The following is a 19,912-nucleotide window of genomic DNA, read 5'->3' on the forward strand; positions in this document are numbered from 1 at the left end:
TATATAACTGTTTCGATAATAGAAAAATTAGTTACTTCAAACTTTAGGCCATGCATCACTATTGTACGGGCAGAGGGCTGTGATTTTCTTTTTTTCCCTTAAAATGGTACCACAGACCAAAAAAAAAAAAAAATTATTTTAATGGTTCTACATTGATGTTAACACATTTTGCTAAAGATTTTATTTATTTATTCATGAGAGACAGAGAGAGAGGCAGAGGGAGAAGCTGGCTCCCCACAGAGCAGGGAGCCCAATGTGGGACTCAGTCCCGAGACCCTGAGATCATGACCTGAGCCCTCGACTCAGCCACCTGGGCACCCCTCATTTTAACACATCTTATGAAAAAGATGTAACTCGTACTCAAAGCTATGATTACACAAAATTCATTTAATTAAACACATGCATTGATTTTTCTTTTTTTTTTTTAAATAAACAAGTAATTGTGAAGATAATGTAGATTTAGCGAAAATTGTGATGGCAGTGCTCAAATGACTAGGTTTGAGAAATACTGGTAAAAATGAGGATCTGGTCATTTTCCCCCACAGGCTTAGGTTCCTATGAGTGAGGTTTGATTGAAAATTACATATTTAGTTTTTTTTTCTACCAGACCATTAAAATAGGCTTGCATCTGTTCTTTTATTTTGAAAGATCGTGGTTGAAAATGCCCTGTGAGTGAAAACAAGGGAAGGGGACTAATCTCCACATTCGGGACTTTTGAGGAAACGCTTTCCCTCTGACGGAGGACTCTTGTGTCTTGACATGTGACAGCCTTTGGGAATGTTCTGCATCACTCCTTTCCCTATTTCTCAAGAAGTAGCCATCACTCAAAATGCTGCACTGACAGGGGAACTTCGGTTGACATTGTTTACAGTCTGATGTTCTAGCTCCGGCACCCCTTTGGAAGAGGGCCTGGCGCGCCCAGAATGCCAGACACTGTTTGCAAGCAGGGCCCAGAGCGTCGGCTCAAGCATTGTCTCTTGGCTCGTTCCCCCTGCCCTGCCAGACTTGTCTAGACAGAATTGGGAGTAAAGTTTCTCTCCCCTGTTATATGCAGAAGGACCAAAGGCATGTGTAAAGCCTCTGACGATAAGGTTAGAAATGAGAAAATCAACTCCGTACCAAATTATTTAAGAAAAGAATTTGTTTTATAGATGTTCACATTTATGAAATGCTCGTTTTATTTCTGTTAAGTTACTGTTTTAAGATTTAACGTGTTTCTCCTCCTTTGTAGGTACTGGTTTTGGATTAGGACTTGTTTTCTCACTTACCTTCTTTAAAAGTAAGTGTGACTTTTACTGTCTTTTCAACATAATGTTCTTGGGCATGCGCGCGTGTGCACACACACACACACACACACACACACACAGCAGGCACACTTCTGGAGGGCATGACCACTTGGTTGCCACCCCATCCGTTTATGGGTGTAGGTAGGCCACTGTCAAAAGGTGCTAGACAGAGAACGTGGACTTGGAAAAGGTCAGAGTGGGTTGGGTACCTCTAGAGCTCCCCGCTGGGCGTTGAGTCAGGGTGCCTGATATCTTCAATATGATATCATCTGAAAAGCCTCTGCTTTATGCCAGTGAGTCACTTGGCCAAATCTACATGCTCAAATATTTCTAATTAATTCTAAGTTTTTCTAAAGGAACTTGAAAATGAGTCTTACTGGTCATAAAAACAAGTGGACCAGAAACACACATACTTTTTGTCCAGAAATTCTCCTAAGCAAAGTTCAGGCAGTATCCCTTTCATTCTGAAGTTTGATTGTTGAATAGAAGCCAGAGGGTTCCCTTTGACCCCTTTCCCCAACGAATGGGCAGGGAACACATGACCAGAGAATCCTAACACGCAGGGCTGACACAAACTAATCACGTGCGGTATTGGCATATATAGGCTTTATGACTTGCTGCAATCAAAATTTACTTGATTCCATTTAAAATTCAAGCACCTTCCCAAAGGGTGGTATTTCTGATAAGGTTGAGAAATGAGTTAAAATGAGCAAATGATGAGAACGGATATATATAAAAATGAAAAGGTTGAACCACGTCTGCTCTCATGTTGCGCCACTTGTTAAGACCTCAAACGCAGCAGCGTAGGTACTTAATAAATATTGGCTGAATTAATAAATTCAGTATTAATTAATAATTAATATTAAATAATTAAATAATTCAAGTATTGATTCAAGTTTTAATTAATGAATTCAGTGGCATTTCACTGTTGATTAAACCCTGATAGAAACGTGTGGTGCATTACGGTTATCAGTAGGAGGCATGCTGAATGTTTATTAGCCCTAAGCAAGTGTATTTAAGCCAGAGAAAAAGCTTTATCTTCTCTTAATGGCTCCCTATGAGATTTTCCTTTTTCTGTTCACCAGGGAGAATGTGGCCGTTAGCCTTTGGTTCTGGCATGGGATTGGGAATGGCCTACTCCAACTGTCAGCATGATTTCCAGGCTCCGTATCTTCTCCACGGAAAATACGTCAAAGTACGTACAGAGTTGATCATTCTCTTTCTTTTAAAAGGCAAGGAATTTCCCCAGAGGACCTGAAGAACTCTTTGGAGCATATATAATTCATAAACGGTGCGTGTCATCATGGCACCACTGAGCTCCTAACTGCTCTTTGGCCTTCAGTGATGGTGACACGGCTTTGGTGCCTGAAGTCCCTCCCTCCCGCTGCGGCCTGAGACGCACCTGTGCATTCACGCGGGTGCCCTCACGCTAGCAGGCGGAGCAGGACAACCTGTCATTGCAGCAGTAGCTTCGTCTTGAGTGTCCATAAGGGGCACCGAGGTTCAAGATCTCAGTGCCATGTCAGCATCTCAACACGGGCTCCCGCCAAACCAAAGGACAGCTGAGACTCGGCATTCTTCCACTGTTTATTGGAGAAGGGAGGTTCTTGACTCTAAGTCCCATCTGATCCTGCTGCAGTCCTTGTCTGCAGGTGGACTTTTAGTAATGGCAGCAGGATGAGAACCTGTGGCCCGCACTTCAGGAAGGAGAAGGTAGCCCTGAGGCTCCTCCCGTTGCCTTACTTTTGATGACTGATTACTGCCAGGTTTGGGGGAAAGGATCATGGGAGGCTGGGTGCCCAAGGACAAGGGTGGTATTTACTTTTGTGTCCCCAGGGCCTGGAACAAAGTAGACACTCAGATAGGAAATGACGGAGTGAAGTAAACCGTGTATCCTAGTAGATGTGGGTGGCCTCGGGCTTCCTAAGGCATAGTCTTCACAGCAACACCAGCTTCGGTGCAGAGCGTCCCGTTCCCTGGACGTATGGAACCCTCTCCTTTCTGGGTCACCCTTGAGCCGTAGTTGCTAGGGTCTGGGCACAGCAGGGAGGGGCGGGGAAAGGGCTGAGAAGCCACAGGGGCCTGGGGTGTGGGTCCTGGGCCGCCCCACCGCTCGCCTCCTGTGTGTTTTCACTCGTGAGGTTCTGGCTTCTGTCTGTAAAATGAGGGTCATGATTTCCGCCTACGTGGTTGCTGTGAGCAGGGGTGTGAGAATGACCAAGTGACCGGGAGCTGTGAGGTGCCGCATCTGTAGAAATGCCGGCGGGAACAGTCGAGGCCCGCTGAGAAACCGTGATGGACTTCCCCAGCGTTCCACCAAAATGACAGGTAGAGCAGAAGATGCCATTCTGTCAAGTGTCCCGGTTCTGGTTGAAAGCTGGAGCCAAGGGTCCCGAAAGCTCAAATGACAGTCCCCACCACAGCTCAGTGGCCTCTGTTTTAGAGCCTGCTCGGACCGCCCGTTGCCAGCCGGGCCACCAGCCCGCATGCTCTGCCAGAGAACTGGCGGTGGCGAGACCAGTCGGCCGGGGGAGCCTGGGCGCCCTCCGTGGGCGGTCCCTGTTCCAGAGCCCAGGTGAGGTTCTCGAAGGGACGAGAAGAGGCACGGCCGTGTGACACCAAAGCCAATGACAGGCATTTTCCACCACCCCCTACCCTTTGCTTTCTTGGCCCCACAGCTGGATTTGGGGAGAGCAGAAGGGAACCAGAGAGGAGCTTCGGGTCTTTTAATTGTTTGGAAGGTTTTCGTTGTTGCAGACTTGAGCTGTTGTGGATAGTGTGGCTTGGGATGATCGTATGCATATTATACATTTCATGGCTGGGAGCTGCTGTGGAAAATATTGTTCCTTTTTAACAGCCTTGTGTGTACTGCTCCAGAATAGCCCTGTAGCCGTACCTGGACTCGAGTCTGTGCCTCTGGTCAGCTCCATTCTCCGCAGAGAGGGGCATGGCGCAGGCGGTCCTCCCACAGTCGTTGGCTGCCGAGGGTGCACTGCACCTTTGTGGGCCCTCCTAGGTGCCTCGGCTCTCTGTTCTTTCTCGAGACTTCCCTCCCAGTAGACTCGTGGGAGAGGTTTTCCTTACCCTTCTTCAGCAGATGAGGAAACGCAGTCTTCCCGCCGGTAGCCGGCTGATCGGTTCCAGAGCCGCGCGGTGTCCGCTCACTGGCGATGCAGCCCTTGGACAAGTTTTAGGAACAGTTGTCCGGGTCCTGACTCTGGGCCTTTCCCCCCCTGGCCTCCTCCCAGGATTAGGGAGCCACTCTGGAGACCCTGAGATCGGTGTTCACAGTTCTCTCGTGCTCTGTAAAGCAGGTCGGGCGTCAAGGTTTGGGGCCCCTTGGTTCTGTGGGTGGGAGATGGTTGTGCACATGTGGTCCGCACACTTCTAATCAGTGTCCTCACTTTCTAGGAGCAGGAGCAGTGACTTACACCTGAGAACATCCCAGTGGGAGGAAAAGAGAAATCGTGTTCATTCCTCAGGAATACTGAAGTGCCTGGAGTAAGCTGACTTTCTTCTGTAACGATGTTATCAGTAATGCTTCAAACTCCAGCACGCTGTTCTCGTATTTGAAATGAAGTCTGTTTCTTGTTTTGTATTTTCTCTCTGGAAATTGCAAGGAGGTGGTCTTAAAAAAAATAAATTAAAAATAGGCAGCCCGGTGCATCGCCTGCGTTTCTTTGCCTTTGGTCTTTTGAGCCTCAGGAAGACTGTGTCAGAACTGCCAGCAGCTGTCACCTCCTGGTCCCCGCGAGCCTTCCTGAAACCGCAGCCCTTGTGCGTCCCGCCCCCTTGTCCCCTGCCGGTGGTGTCGCGGCCGCCTCTGCCTTGCTGAGCTGGTGCTCGGAAGCGGCGGCTGCGTTGTCTGCCCACGAGGACAGGCGTCTTGAGGTACCTCGCCTTCCGTAGCAGCTCTTTAAGGTTTGTGTGTTGTCCTCACCGTAGACCCCACGGGGCACGCTCCAGAGGGGCCTGCAGCCCGAGGCCCAAGGCCGGCTATGGGGAAGGGTGCGCACAGGGCTGTGTTGGTGGCTCACTCCATCCCTGTCACTGTTGCCAGCAGCTTCGTGGGGCTGGGCCTAGTCCAGGCTTCACCTCGCTGGGGGCTTCATCCTGGGGGGCGGGGAGAGCTCGAGGCATACGCACCCTCCGGGCTGGAAGGCCATGTTCAGGGGTATTTCATCTTCATCCATCAGTTGAAGGTTGAGGACAGAGGGGCCGCTTCTCGTGGCGTTTGTGAGTTTATCCCTTTAGTTTCACTTGAACCAGGGAGGCTGGATGCAAAAGTAATATCACAGCAAATTCTTGTGAGAAAGTGTAGAAACCCGGAGAGAGCTCAGTCTTTCCTGTTGTGTCTTCTGTCTACAATAAAGTGAAGATGAGCAGAGCTCGATCCCACGGGTCCCTTCATCCTGTTACGTGTGGGTGGAGCATCTCGTGTGAGCCAGGCCCTGTTCCAAGCTGCAGAGATAGAAGGAAAGGTAAGACACAGCCTCTGCCCTCGAGTCACTTGGAGTGTGCTGGAAGGCCGGGCCTGCAGTCTCTTGGAGGAGGGGTACCGTGGACCTTAAAGCTGACGTGGTTCTTAAAGTTGACGTGGACGTTTGAGCCAGGCGAGGAAGAGCGGGAGGGTGGCTTCCGTGAAGGCGCTGGGTCACGTGGTGCATGTGGTCATTGGGGAAGGACTAGGAGGTCCGCAGGGGCCAGAGGTGTGGAGGGTGAGGCCAGGCACCGGGGTGGAACTAGCGTCTGACCCCAGTCCTGGAACATGGATTAGACGGTTCTTGCAGGTGTCGTAAAGAGTCGATTCCAGGTAGAAACACCGTCTCTTTTTTCCCTCCGTCATCCTTACCCCGCCCCCCCTTTCAGAAGCGGATGCTAAACTCTGAACCAGAGCAGGCAGCAGTGGCTCTCTGCCCTGCGAACTGTCCAGACTCCTCTGTTCTCTGAGCCTTTTTGTTGAGTTGAATCACTTAAAGCTCAAAGTGGGCCTGAGCCCAGGACTAGAAGTCCTGGCTGTGGCTTCGCCGTAGCCATTCTGCTGGTTTGCATTCCTCCCCTCTCATTCCGTGATCAAGACCACCCATGTCATGAAAAGAAAAAAATGCCTTTGCAGCCTGGCTCATCCCTTACTCTTGTCTTCATATTTGCTTTAAAAGCTACTGTTTCCCTCCAATTTTTGTATCTTCATTCAGGCAGAAAGGAGAATAACCGGTCCCTTTCCCAAAAAAAAGAAAACACAGCATGCCCACTGGTTCTCTGAACGATAGCAGAAGGATATGGAGTGGAAATGGACACTGAAGGAGGCTTCCCTGTCTTGCTTTAGTCATCAGCTTGGGCATCATCGATGTTTGGAGGGTCCCTTTGCCCAGCATCTTTGAAATGCCACTTCTGTGTTTGAGAAACTGGTCAGCCCTGTGAGGGAGTGATTCCCGGCAAAGGCTGGCCAGAGGAAGCGTTGGCTGTTTGCTTTAATTCCAGAGCACTTTGTATTCCGGCCTTGGAGCTCTGAGCAGACACTGGCCCAAAGCACGGTTGCCTGATCTTGTCCCCACTCCCTGCCCCCATCTCCGATCAACCTGCCGAAAGTTCCAGCTTGTTGGCAAAGGCACACGTTCTGTTCTACTTTAAGTTTCATTAGAAATTCAAGTCCTCTGGGGCTCTTTTCCCTTGTGGGGCTGTGAGGCGTTGACTTTGCTTCTTGTCTGCCCTTCTGGAACCAAATACAAGGAAATTCATGGGTTCGGGAGAGAGTGATGGGAACCCAACTGGGCACAGGATACTTGGATAAGGCTGTGGCGCCCCGAAAGTGGCCTGCTCTGCCAACATATATAAATTCATACAGTCTGAGCTTGACACTGTATAATTTGGCCCAGAACAATATGTATTTTGAACTCATTTAGGTGAATGACTTTGGCATTCCCAGTACCCACTGGGGGAAACCTTTATCAGGCTGCTTTGGCCTTAGGCAGAAGTGGGCCTTTGTTCTGAGAAATGGCCTCAAACATACTCTTGCTTAGCTGTCTCCTTAAGCGAGTGTCATCCGTTTTCATCCATTTCAAAAGACCCCAGGACTCCGTATTGAAACCATGCCCATAGGAAACCCCGAGACTTGGAACAGAAGGAGAGATCTATGTAGATTTGCTTTTAGCTTTCCCAAGCCTCACTGTTTACTTTTTTTTTTTTTTTTTTTTTTATTGTAACCAAGCCATAATTACATTTTACTTGTCATGGTTCAGTCTGATTGTATTGTTGACGGACTATTTTTGAACATGTCCAAATAAAGTCTGCAAAGTATTTCCACAAGGACGTCGTCCGTGGGGCTGGGGCGGCCTTCCTCCGGAGCGGGCGGGAGACTCGAACACGCTTCCTGTTGCACGCTTTCTAATTACAGAAATGCGAAGCTGTGGAACGGAGAAAGTGGAAATTCGAAGTACCAAAAGGAATGTTAAATTTAGAATAACAAGCTCATCTGGAAGCTATCACCACTTTGTTTTTTTACAGTGTGCTGCAAGCACCACTTCGCCTGGGACAGCAAAGGTTGAGGTCCGGGGCGGGGGGCGGACACCGACCTGGGCCGGAGTGGGGCGGAGGCTCCTGTGTTCACGGAGCGGCCTCCGTGTGGAGCCGGTGTGAGCGTCAGCGGATCGCTGTTAGAGCCGGGAAGTGCCTTGAAGGACGACGACAGATGGGGAGGGAGGAAGTGGCCGGAGGACTATGCAGGGAAGAGCATAGGATTTGAAACCAAGGAGCTGGGTCCGAGCTCCCATTTCCACCACTCCCTCCCCGAGCGACTCCCTTCTCTGTAAAGGGAGCAGAAAAGAATTCCTACGTTCCAGGCTCTAAGACGTAAACCTATGTGCTAACACAAGAACTAGAAAGAGGTGCTTGGTCTTTGAGTCAGAACGGAGCACACGGTATTAAGGGTGGGAAGGGGACTGTTGCAGAACAGAAAGGGCATCATCTTTGGGCTCAAGGAGTCCGGTTCTTAGAGTCTACATGAGCAAGATGTGAGAAAGAAGATGATGTGTCCAATGAGTTTCTCGTAATCCAATAAACTCAAAGTAGTTAGAAAACCCTGCATCTTCATGAGTAAGTTTTAATGTCCTCTGTTTTCACTCTGCCCCATGACTGTGGCATGTCCCCTTCCAACACCGCCCGAGCTAAAAGTCACTCGCTGTGAGCACCCAGTACGCAGCAGGGGCAGGGGGACAGGACACGAGGGAAGGAGAAGGGGAACTTGAGACCTCAAGGAGCTTGGGGCTGGTAGGAAACAGCATGGGGACTGAGCATTTGTATTCAGGATAATTGGCTTCAATTGTGTGACCCTCACTTGGGAGCCCAGAGCCAGGAGATGTAAGTGGGGAAAGGCCGTGTCAAGAATTCTTGGAGGAATTCGGGAGTGGGCAGAAGAGGAGTCTTTAACAGGGAAGAAACTGGGACTAGAAAAAGGAACTCATTTATCAACTGTCGGCCAAGTCCTCTTTCCTTCTTCGTGGTCCAGCCAGTCTGAGCCAGACAGAACTTAAGTTGATCACTTCGGTTGAATATATAATGGTATTTATGGGGCACGGGCTTGGTGCCGCTTACTGTTCTCAGGCTTTACATACGTCACGATGCTTCATTTTTATAACTCTGTAAGAGAAGTACTCTTATCCTCATTTTATAGATGAAGAAACAGATTTGGAAAGGATAAATAAATTAATGCACAAGGACTTAAGAGCTAAGGAGTGATACAGGCAGGGTTTTTATCTGATTCCAGGACCCAGGCTCTGAACTGCTCAGTTGAAGACTTGAAACTGGGAAGGGTCATTCAAAGGGGCTTGATCCAGTTTAAGTCCGATTTGAGACTTTGAGACACTTGAACTGGTTGAAACCAGAGCAGTTTCGTTGAGTTTAAACTGTTAAGAACAAGTTGATTCAATTTCAAATGAGCTGTATTTATTTAAAAAAAATAATTCCTATGTTTATTAATCAGAAACATAATTGTCAATCAGAACTTCAGGTGGGTGTTACTGATGAGTTTTGCTAAATCCTTGCAAATGTGGTAAGTAAAGCATCATGACATTTTATTGACCTATGCATACCCTTTCAATTAGGTTTTTTTTTTTAAGACATAATTTACAAATAGTAAAATGCACCCATCACCTTGTTAAAAAATGATAGAATATATATCGTATACCTTTATTTTATAATGTATACCTTTGTATTTTACTTGTAAGAGGGTAAATATTTTTGTAACTTGATTTAATTTTTACAGAAAAGTTGTGAAAAGGGGCTCCTTCATACCTTTTTACCCATGCTCACCAGTCATTCACCCTTTTCCTCATCTACTGTACTACTCTTCGTGTGTGTATAGTATTTTTTGAGCCATATGAGAGTAAAGTGGAGACATCATGTCCACTGACACACAAATATTTCAGCGTACGTTTTCTAAGAATAAGAACATTCTAGATCACCACAGCATGATTATCTAAATCAGAGATGAATGGGTGCCTGGTTGGCTCCATCAGTAGAGCCCGCGACTCAAATGTCGGAGTTGTGAGTTGAAGCCCCATGTTGGTTGTAGAGATGATTTAAAAAATAAAATCTTGGGCCCCTGGGTGGCTCAGTGGGTTAAGCCTCTGCCCTCGGCTCAGGTCATGATCCCAGGGTCCTGGGTTCGAGTCCCGCATCGAGCTCTCTGCTCAGCGGGGAGCCTGCTTCCTCCCTCTCTCTCTGCCTGACTCTCTGCCGACTTGTGATCTCTGTCAAATAAATAAATAAAATCTTTTAAAAACGAAAAGCCACCTGGGTGGTTCAGTCAGTTCAGCATCTAACTCTTGATTTCAGTTCAAGTGGTGATCTCAGAGTGTGAGATAGAGCCCTATGTGGGGCTCCATGCCAAGCATAGAGTCTGCTTAAGATTCTCTCCCTCTCAAAAAAAAGAAAAAATATCTCCCCTCTCTCCCTTAGCCCCATTGCTTGCCCACCTTCTCTCTCAACGGAATACAATCTTAAATAACAACAATAAATCAGGGAATTAACATTGATACAATAGTATCCTATAATCCACAGTACATGTTCAAACTCTATACATTGTTGCGACAGTACTCTGTCCTGCTCTTTGAGTAGGCCAGGATCACCCACGATCGGTATCTGGTTGTCAGGTTTCTTTCTTTAATCCAGAACCCCGCATCGGCCTTACTGCTTACTGTTGACATCTTTGAAGAGTACAAGCCAATTATTTTGCAGCGTGTTTCTCAACTTTGGGTTTGTCTGTTGTGTTTACTCACAATGGATTCAGGCTTTGCAGTTTGGGCAGAGTGTGTCTGCCAGTGCACAGGATGTCCATGTGTCCGAACAGTAGTGGTGTGAACTTCGGTTACTTGGTGTAAGTGCTGCCTCCCTGGTTTCTCCAATGTACACTGACTATTTTTCTTTCTAATTTAGTAAATAAATTGTGGGGAGATACTTTTGAGACCGTAAATGTCCTCCATATCAAGTCATGGTGAGTTTTAGCATCCAGTGCGATTTTCAGAATTCATTATTCCTTATGACCTGCTGGTGCCATGAGGAACTCTCTCTTCCTCCCACTTGATTTGTTCGTTTCTTTCATTCTCATTTTACGAAATTGATTATAATCCGTGATTGTCAATATTCTAAAGATTTTATTTGACAGAGAAAGAGAGATCACAAGTAGGCAGAGAAGCCGGCAGAGAGAGAGGGGGAAGCAGACTCCCCGCCAAGCTGAGAGCCCGATGCGGGGCTCGAGCCCAGGACCCTGGGATCATGACCTCAGCCGAAGGCAGAGATTTTAACCCAGTGAGCCAGCCAGGCGCCCCGATAGTCAATATTTATTACTCAGTTTGTCCAGATGCCTGTTGGGAGCTCTTCCCAGCTGCCACCTGTTTCCTTTAGATGACCCGCTCCATTCTCAGGACAAGATAGTCCAGACCCTTCCAGTATTTTCTTTACCTTAGCCTTGGAATCCCGCCATTTCTCGGGGGAGCCCTGGTTCCTTTTAGAAGAGAGCGGTAGTCGGAAACAATGATCCACAGGTGCACGCTTTGCTGTCCATGTGCCACTGTTCAGCAGAGCTAGGAAATAGGTATGTGCGTGCGTGTGTGTGTGTGCGTGCACACGTGTCTGTAACCTTGAGTTCGTACTGATAAGCGAAGTCCAAAATCAAGGGTTTTGTGTGGCCTTAGCGCTTCCCAGTTTGTGACTCCCTCATCAGCAAGAATCCTAGCTTTGAGGGTGCAATTTCTAGAGAGCTGTAGCATCCGCGAGATCCACTTGGCTCCTGTGTGTAGGTGTAGAGATGAGTGGAAATACGCTGGGATTCTCTGGGAGGGAGTCAGGGTGTGAGTGCCCTCCGGGCTCTTGGCGTGTCTTCCAGTTCTCTTTCCTTACCTTCTCCCCCTCCTGCTGCCTACCCCTTTGGAGGCCATGAAGGCCCAGGGCACATTTTTCTTGTGCTGTTTGTGAAGCAGTTTTACCCTTACAGCTTGCAGTTAGGTAGTAGAGTATAATGTTTCGTATATTTTCAGAACCCCTAAATTAACTTGCTTTTTAAGTGGGTGGCCCTGACTAATCATTTGTATGGGTCAGTGACTTTCAATGCGAAGAAAGGCTTCCCCAAGTTCTTACTATAGGGCATCCTCTGTTCTCTTCTGAGCTGCTTCCCTGGGTCACTGTGTCATCATGAGCAAGTCACTCGATCTCTCTGGGCCTCATTGTAAGACGGTTGTATGCTCCCTTCTGCCGCACTGTACGAATGTGAGGTCGTGCGCCCTGTTATTTTGGAGAAAAGTGGAACAGCCAGCCGAATATTATTTTATGATATAATGAACTATGTAAACAACTACGATCAAATGAATCATTTTCCCAGTTAAAACGGGGGTCTAGCAATTGTGACGTCACACGACAGACTCTTAAAGCGCAGAAAGGAAAGGCCCGCCCCTGTTGCAGACTTCCTCTTCTCTCTGTGGGGGACTTCATGCATAAAGCTCAAAGTTCCACTTGGTTTACCAGGAAAAGTCCCCCTGTTGAGGAGTATAAGGTAATTACAGATTTTTCCTCAAGCCCTTTGGATACCAGGGGATAGAGCCTTGGAAGGCCAACGTCAGGACATGGTTGTCCGCAGCCACATCCCTCCGGTTTGTTTGTTTGTTTGTTTCTTTCATTCTTTAAAATTTTATTTATTTATTTATTTGAGAGAGATCATGAGAGAGAGAGAGAGAGAGAGCATGAGAGGGGAGAAGTCAGAGAAGCAGACTCCCCGCTGAGCAGGGAGCCCATGTGGGACTTGATCCTGGGACTCCATGATCATGACCTGAGCCGAAGGCAGCTGCCGAACCGCCTGAGCCACCCAGGTGCCCTCCCTCCAGCTTTCTTGACTCCTCTCCTTGGGCCCCAGAAACCAGCCATAAAGCTGCGTGTTTGGCCCAAAGCTGTTATCTGTAAAGCCTCGCTCAGTCAGGGCCGGGGAGTCTTGGGGATTTCTTTTACCTCCCCAGAATCTCTGTAAGACTTCCCACGGCCTCTCAGCCTCCAGCCGTATTCCTCCCCCGCAGGTCTTTAGTTTTTTGTTTGTTTGCTTGTTTAATATTTTATTCTTAAGTAATCTCTGCACCCATCATAGGGTTCAAACTTACAACTCCGAGGAGGTGCCTGGCTGGCTCAGTTGGAAGAGCATTGCCACTCTCGACCTCAGAGCTGTGAGTTCAAGCCCCACGTTGGGTGTAGAGATAACTTGAAAATAGAGTCTTGGGGTGCCTGGGTGGCTCAGTCGGTTGAGCGGCTGCTTCTCCTTCTCCCTCTGCCTGCTTCTCTGCCTACTTGTGATCTCTATCCCTCTGTCAAATAAATAAATAAAATCTTTAAAAAAAAAAAAATAGAGTCTTAGAACAACAAAAACTTACAACCTGGAGATCAAGAGTCGTGTGCTCTGCTGATGAAGCCAGCCAGGTGCCCCCCTGCCTCTCCATCAGTTTTAACACTGTTTTCTATCCATTGTTTCAGTTTATAAATTTTCAGTGGTTCCCCACTAACGCGCAGAATATCGGTCCAAATCTCTTAGTTTAGCATTCAAGGCCGTCGTCCACCAACCAGCTCCTACCTCGGCCTCCTACTCTGCCCACTGCTCTCTCCACAAAAGAAGTTACAGAGCAGGAGCCCTTAGTGGGGGTTGAGGGGTTGAATCCCAGTTCCAACGCTTACTTGCTGTGGAGTCCGGAAAGTTACTTATTCTGTCCATGCCTCGCTTTCCTTGTCTGTAAATGGAACAAAGATGATTTCTTCAAAAGGTTATTATGAGAAAAATGCGTCCGCATATGTCTTCATTACTGTAAGAGAAGCCTTGATCTATAGGAACATGGGATTATATCATCACCCCCCCCCCCTTTATTCTCCACACAGCAGCCAGTGTTAAAGCATACATTTGATTATGTCAGTCATCTGCCCCAAACCTTCCAGTGGCCTTTCATCCCATTTGGAGAAAAAGCCAAAGCCAATCCAGCAGCCTCCAAAGACCTTGCAATTTCCGGCCCTCCCACCTCCCCCGGCTCCTCTGCCCCAGTCCATCCGTCCTCGCTGTGCCCGAACTCACTGCTGTGCTCCCACCTTGGGGCCCTGAGACTGGCTGTACTCGGGCTGTGGTCTCTGACCTCTCCTCGCCCAGGTACCCCCAAAGCTCCTGCCGTCTTCTCTTTGCCAGTCTCTCCTTGATGTCTCCTGCTCGGTGAGATCTCCCCTGACCGCTTCGGTCTTTCTAACCCTACACACACCCTAACCTCCCTGCTCTGCTTGATTTTTCTCTCCGGCCTTTCCCACAGTCTCCCACGGTCTGTGTCTTTATCTACATTTATTGGTTGGCTGTCTGTCTCTTCTTACTAGAATGTAAGCTCCCTGAGGGCAGGGATTGGAACGTGTTTCTCAATAAATATTTGCTGAGTAAGTGAACAGTAGTCTATTAACTCTGTTTCGATCAAACTAGTTATTTGTTCCTGATACACAGTTTCCTGTGGGTGGTACATTCATTCAACCAAGCTTCATCTCACAAACCAAATGCATCCATTTGGCAGTGAATTGTAGAGGAGGTGTGTTCAGGACTCTGGGGCAAGCTTGTTTTGTTACTTTTGTCCACTGGCGCACTGTGGAGGCCCACGGGCCACGTGTTGGTTAAATACCGCTTTCCCTGGCTTTTTCTTTCTTAGTATGGACAGCTTTCCCGGCCTGCTCGAATCTTGCTCCTATCTCAAGCCCCTGTTCAAATCCCGCCACCTCCAGTGAGCCTTTCCTGGGCCCATCAGCCTCCTGGGACTTTGCTGCTTTTCGCTGTGTGTCTGCCCTTTTTCCTTACAGGGCAGACTTTCGGCTTTTTGCTGTCCCTAGTACCTGCCACTGTGCCAGACACTTAGGAACTAGTCCCAGAAAGACATTGTTTCAATCAGACTTTTGGGGGAGGTGAACGATAAACTGCAAATTAGCTTAACTCAGAGATTCCAAGGACAGGTGAATGTCAAGGATGTACAAGAACCAAGCCCTCGCCGGCTTCTTCAGGAGCCTAGAGTTCTCTAGAATCCCACTTGGATTGGATTCAGCTGCCCAGCACGGCTCCTGGCCTTACAGTTCAGAATCTTCGGAGAGAATTTGATCAGCGCAGCCTCACTCGGCTGTCCACTCTGGTCCCACCGCTCTGGCCACGAGGGCAGGTTCTAGGAGAACCACTCACCGCGAGAGAGCCCTGTTTATTTTTTTTCTTTAAAGATTTTATTTATTTATTTGACAGAGAGGGAGCACAAGCAGAACGAGTGGTAGGCAGAGAAGCAGGCTTCCCGCTGAGCAGAGAGCCCAATGTGGGACTTGATCCCAGGACCCTCGGATCATGACCCGAGCCAAAGGCAAACACTTAACTGACTGAGCCATCCAGGCTCCCCAAGAACCCTGGTTATTTGTAGATATAGTCGGAGGCCGTCGCCCTAGTGGAAGGGCTGGGCAGACACCCAGATGATACTCTCTTGTGCCTTCTTTTTCTCCCCCAACCCCCACGTTCCTAAAAAGGGGATTTTTCAATGAATTTATCCGGAACACAAAAACCTTAAGGAAGAAAGAGCTGTTCTGTAGGATATTAAATGCGCATCAACTGTTGAGGAGGGAGAGAAGCTCTGTTCTCTGTGGGTTTGTGTGGCCGCTGGGAACCGAGCAGTGGAAGAAACGCTGTAAGGGAACAATGGACAAATGACACAGTCGAGGAGTGGACGCGCCCTGTGTGGGCCCCGCCATGGCAACCTTGTTTAGTGCTTACCACAAGCAGCAGGGTGAGACGCTCATGCCCGTTTCTGGACAGCCCGGCTCTTTTGCTGCCACACGGAGGTGGCAGTTTGCAGAGAGGGTGAAGCGAGGGAGGAAGCAAACAAATGAGGGGCAAGGGGGTGGTTGGGGACAGCCCCTGGCACCCCTCCCTGGCAACACCAGGGTGTTCACTGTTGCAGCGGAGTGAACAGCCGCGACCACCGTGCCGGGCTGCCCGCCCCTGGAGCGGAAAGCGGCAACCACTGGGGTCAGAGGGACTTGGGCTGAAATTTCTACTCAAAAATTCCCAGGCTTCAGTTCTTGTCTCTGACTCTCTTCCCTCCCCTCGTCCCCCCCATTCTTAGCACGTGGTCCCTCTTCTTGGTTCTTGACCTCCCACTCCTTTTGAATTTGTCCACGGGCCCGAGGGCTCCTCCCCCCGCTCTCCCATCCAGCCAAGGACACACCTCTGCACCAGACTCTGCAGTGCATCGCCACCTTCTTGTCCTCCCACATGGGGCCCCCAGAGCCCTCCTGAGCCTCCAGAGACAGAGGAAGGAAGAGGCCAGGGGACACAGCCCAGGGGGCGGGCTCAGAGTCTGAATATCTGATTCTACACCTGCACCTGACCCTGACTCGCAGGGCAGACGTGGGCAAATCCTTTTCCTCCATGGGAGGGGTGAATACACGAGCCGCTCCCCCTTCCCGAGAAGGGGGAGCCCGTGCCAGGCTCTGGGCTTCGTGTGCGTGGCTCTCCGTAAGCCTGCGGTTGGGCGCTGTTAAAATTCCTATTTCACAGATGAAGAAACTGAGGCTCAGGAAGCGCATTAGTTGAGTCAGAGGAGAAAGCTTTGTGTTGTAGCCCAGCTGTGGTCCAGGGGAACGGACCCCCGCCTCCCGTCTGCTGTACACGAGCCTTCCAAAGATAGCTTTCAGTTTCTGGAGCACGCGCTGTTTCCCAGAAACTGTACCAAGCATCCATTCATCTCCTGGAGTCCTGACTCCTTATCACAACCTCACCTTAAACATCACCTCTGAGCCCCTCCTGCGGCATCTCTCAGCCCAGCACCCCCTCCAGCTTCCTTCATCCCTTCAGAGCCCTCGATGAGAAACCCATTTGTCTGTTCCCTGGACTCCGCTCCCTGTGCAGAACACGCATCTCGAGGCTGGGACCTTATTGGTCTTGTGCGCACTGTCGTGTCCTCCACACTGTGTGGCACGTAGTAGGCACGCTCCGTATCTGTTACATAATGAATGAGTGCTGACCAACGACCCTGTGGGGTACCGTGACCAGCTGCACTTTGCAGGGAAGGAAACCAAGGCCCAGGCAGGAAACAGCTTGCACCGAGTCCCAGAGTCAGCGGGTGATGGAGCAAGGATTCTGACCCAAGCAGGAAGATTCCAGAACCTTCTGTGATGAGTCCTGGCGGCCCCTCCCAGCTGCGAACATGGATGTGTAGAGATGCTTGGTCTTTATCTCATAGAAGAGGGTGACCCTGGGGCGCCTGGGTGGCTCAGTGGGTTAAGCCACTGCCTTCAGCTCAGGTCATGATCTCAGGGTCCTGGGGTCGAGTCCCACGTCAGGCTCTCTGCTCGGCAGGGGGCCTGCTTCCCTTCCTCTCTCTCTGCCTGCCTCTCTGCCTGCTTGTGATCTCTCTCTGTCAAATAAATAAATAAAATCTTTAAAAAAAAAAAAAAAAAAAAAAAAAAAAAGAAGAGGGTGACCCTGTGCTGCTCTCCGGGCGGAGTGGGGGAACCCATCAGCCACCCCTGACTGAGTGGGCCGCACTGGGAAGGAAGGCCTTCTGCTTGTTTTCACTCTCCAGGAGAGTGCAGAGGTTTGCACCCCTGTCCAGGCCAGGCTGACGGGATTAGAGGAAACAGCTGGCCCGAGCCCGTGCCCTGCGGGAGGGAGCTCACATTCCCCGGACTCAGGGAGGGAGCAGCTCCCCACAGCCCAGCCACATTCCAGGTCGGTCATTTTCTTGAGCCCAGATGTTTGCTAATGAGCTGGGGAGAGAGGCTTTCAGCCCTCTACCCCGGCTCTGGGCCCCACATTACTCGGCCCCCAGAGGCTGGCCGGGGGCCAGCAGGCTCTGGCTTCGGGCCCGTGCCCTGTGCCAGCCAGGCCTGTCGGGGCAACTGGCGGGCTGCTGACGACCAGGTGCAGCTCCGTGAGCTCGGGGACTCTGGCGTGACAGGTTCTGCCTTTCCTGCAGGGGCCCTGTCACCCTGGCTCCCGGGGGTATAGTCTCCTCACCACAGCCTGATGGGGAGAGGCTCTGAGGCAGCCAAGAGGGTGTGGCGGGCAAAGGAGCACAGGCTTTGGACTTGTCGGGTCTGGGTTCAAGGTCGACTCTCACTAGCGGTGTGATCTTGGGCGGGTCACTCCACTTCCTGAGGACTTGACTTTTCTCACCTCTAAACCAGGCATAATGTGAAGACTGTGGTAAGGATTCGATACAATAAAGCGGGCGGAGTGCTTGGCATGATACCGGGCATGTAACGGTGGCTGTTGGTATTATCGACAAGTCACCTTCCAGACCCCCTGAGCACATTGTGGTCCTTCGGTGATGACCGGTCTTCCCCAGGCAGGGGTGACTCAAGACCAAGCCCCGTGTCCTTGATTAGGTGGTTGGGATTGTTCTTGAACATCCCTGGGTTTGGGGGGAGTCGTGTCTAAACTGTCTAAACTGTCAAGGACTATACTCCCTGCTCGCTGTGCCATCCGACAAGCTCATGGGTCTACATGTTGGAGTGGCAGAGATCCACAGCCCACCCTACCCAGAGTCTGCACTGAGAACTGAGTAAGCACAACAGTAAAGATTTCCCAGGTGCCTACCGAGCTCCAGGCAGCAAGGCGAGGCTCTGCAGGTCGTGGTCATCCAACAGACAGTAGCTGGCCTCATCTCCTGCTGTGTCACTTTAGGCCAGTTACTTAACCTCTCTCTAGGTTTTTCTCCTTTCCCTGATAAAATGGGGGATAACAATACTGTTTATCTTCTAGAGTTATTGTGTGGGTGGCAAGTGCTTAGAATGGGAGCAGGCACCCAGTCAGGGGCTCAGTATGTGTGAGCTCTTGTGATTATTATTATACATACGAATACCCATCATAAGTAAGATACACATTCTATATCGTAGGATTGTTATTCTTGTATTCTCCTGGGAACACTTCTCAATGGCGGTTAATAATTACTTCCATTCAGCCAAATATATCGGGGACACGTCCTTAGGCACTGGGGACACCAAAATAAACCAGCCATCACTGCCCTCAAGGTGCCTGTGGTCTAATGGAGGAAAGAGATGTGCCCAGCCAGCTAGAAATTGCCAGTCTGGGAAATTGCCAGACTTCTTTTCCATGCCAAGGATCACACCTGAGGAAGGAGAGGTTTAGGCTCTCCGAGGGTCTTGGGAAGTCCTTCCAATCTGGTGCTCGGGGAATGACTTTGCCAGGAGAGGAAAGGAGAAGGGAACTGCAGGCAGAGGGAACAGCATAAGCGGGAGCTAGGAGGCATGGGGATGCGTCTGGGTTTGGAACCACCGGAGCACACCGTGGAGTTACCACCAGGCCGCCTGGAGCCACCCGGGATGCTCGGCCACCCGTGACAACCATCGGTCTGGGGTAAAATAGACGGACACGCACAACTCTGGTAGAAAGCAAAATGTGCAGGTCCCCCAATTGTGTCCTGGGCTACCACTTTCCAGGAGCAAAGCTGTTTCCTCGTTCCCCTGAGAGCACAGGGAACAGAGGGGGCACACCCGCCACCCACCCAAGTGCGGGCTGATGAGTTGGACCGCCGAGGCGACGCTGGGCGCCGGGCCTGCGTCCTGCCCTTCCCGGGAGCCGGAGAAGCGAGTCCGTTGGTCGGTGCTCTCGTTCTGTAGAGTCCTTCCGGGGCTCCCACCCCCTTCTCCGGATGCCCACACCAGTGCCTGAGCTGAGAGGAGGCTGGGCGGAGGGCGAGGGGCAGCGGGGTCCCCAGAGCCGGACCTGACCTGCCCGAGAGCCGATAGGTGGGGCGCCCCGCGGGACTGCAGAGCCGGGACGGTCGCCCGGTGCCGGGACTCGGTGGACTGGAGCGCCACAGCCTCGGAGCAAGCCCGCAACGCCCGGGTCCCCGCAAAAAGGAAGACCTCCATCTTTGTCACCCCGAGGCCTGGCCAGTGTCGGGAAAAGTTAGGCAGAGGGAAGTTGGGCGCGCAGAGAAAGTCGGCGGAGGGCGACTTGAGAAGGGATCGGGGCGCGGGGCTCTCTGCCCGCTGCTCGGGGGCGCCTGCCCGGGCGGCTCCGCAGCTCGCCGTGCCGTCGGATCGCCGCGCAGGCCGGCCCGAGGCTCGCAGGCGGGGAG

The 19,912-nt window shown here is 50.5% G+C and overlaps 1 protein-coding gene across 1 annotated transcript in view; it reads left to right on the forward strand.

Annotated features, from left to right (window-relative positions):
* MICOS10 (mitochondrial contact site and cristae organizing system subunit 10) overlaps window positions 1-4,942 on the forward strand; it is a 30,708-nt gene extending 25,766 nt beyond the window's left edge. Inside the window, exons 2-4 of the mRNA XM_059136273.1 lie at window positions 1,232-1,279; window positions 2,372-2,481; window positions 4,698-4,942. Coding sequence (XP_058992256.1) covers window positions 1,232-1,279; window positions 2,372-2,481; window positions 4,698-4,712 — 173 coding nt within the window. The 3' untranslated portion in view covers window positions 4,713-4,942. The remainder of the gene's footprint in view (window positions 1-1,231; window positions 1,280-2,371; window positions 2,482-4,697) is intronic.
* The last annotated feature ends 14,970 nt before the right edge of the window (window positions 4,943-19,912 follow it).

This window comes from Mustela lutreola, chromosome 10 (genome assembly GCF_030435805.1).
Source record: "Mustela lutreola isolate mMusLut2 chromosome 10, mMusLut2.pri, whole genome shotgun sequence".
Taxonomy (NCBI): domain Eukaryota; kingdom Metazoa; phylum Chordata; class Mammalia; order Carnivora; family Mustelidae; genus Mustela; species Mustela lutreola.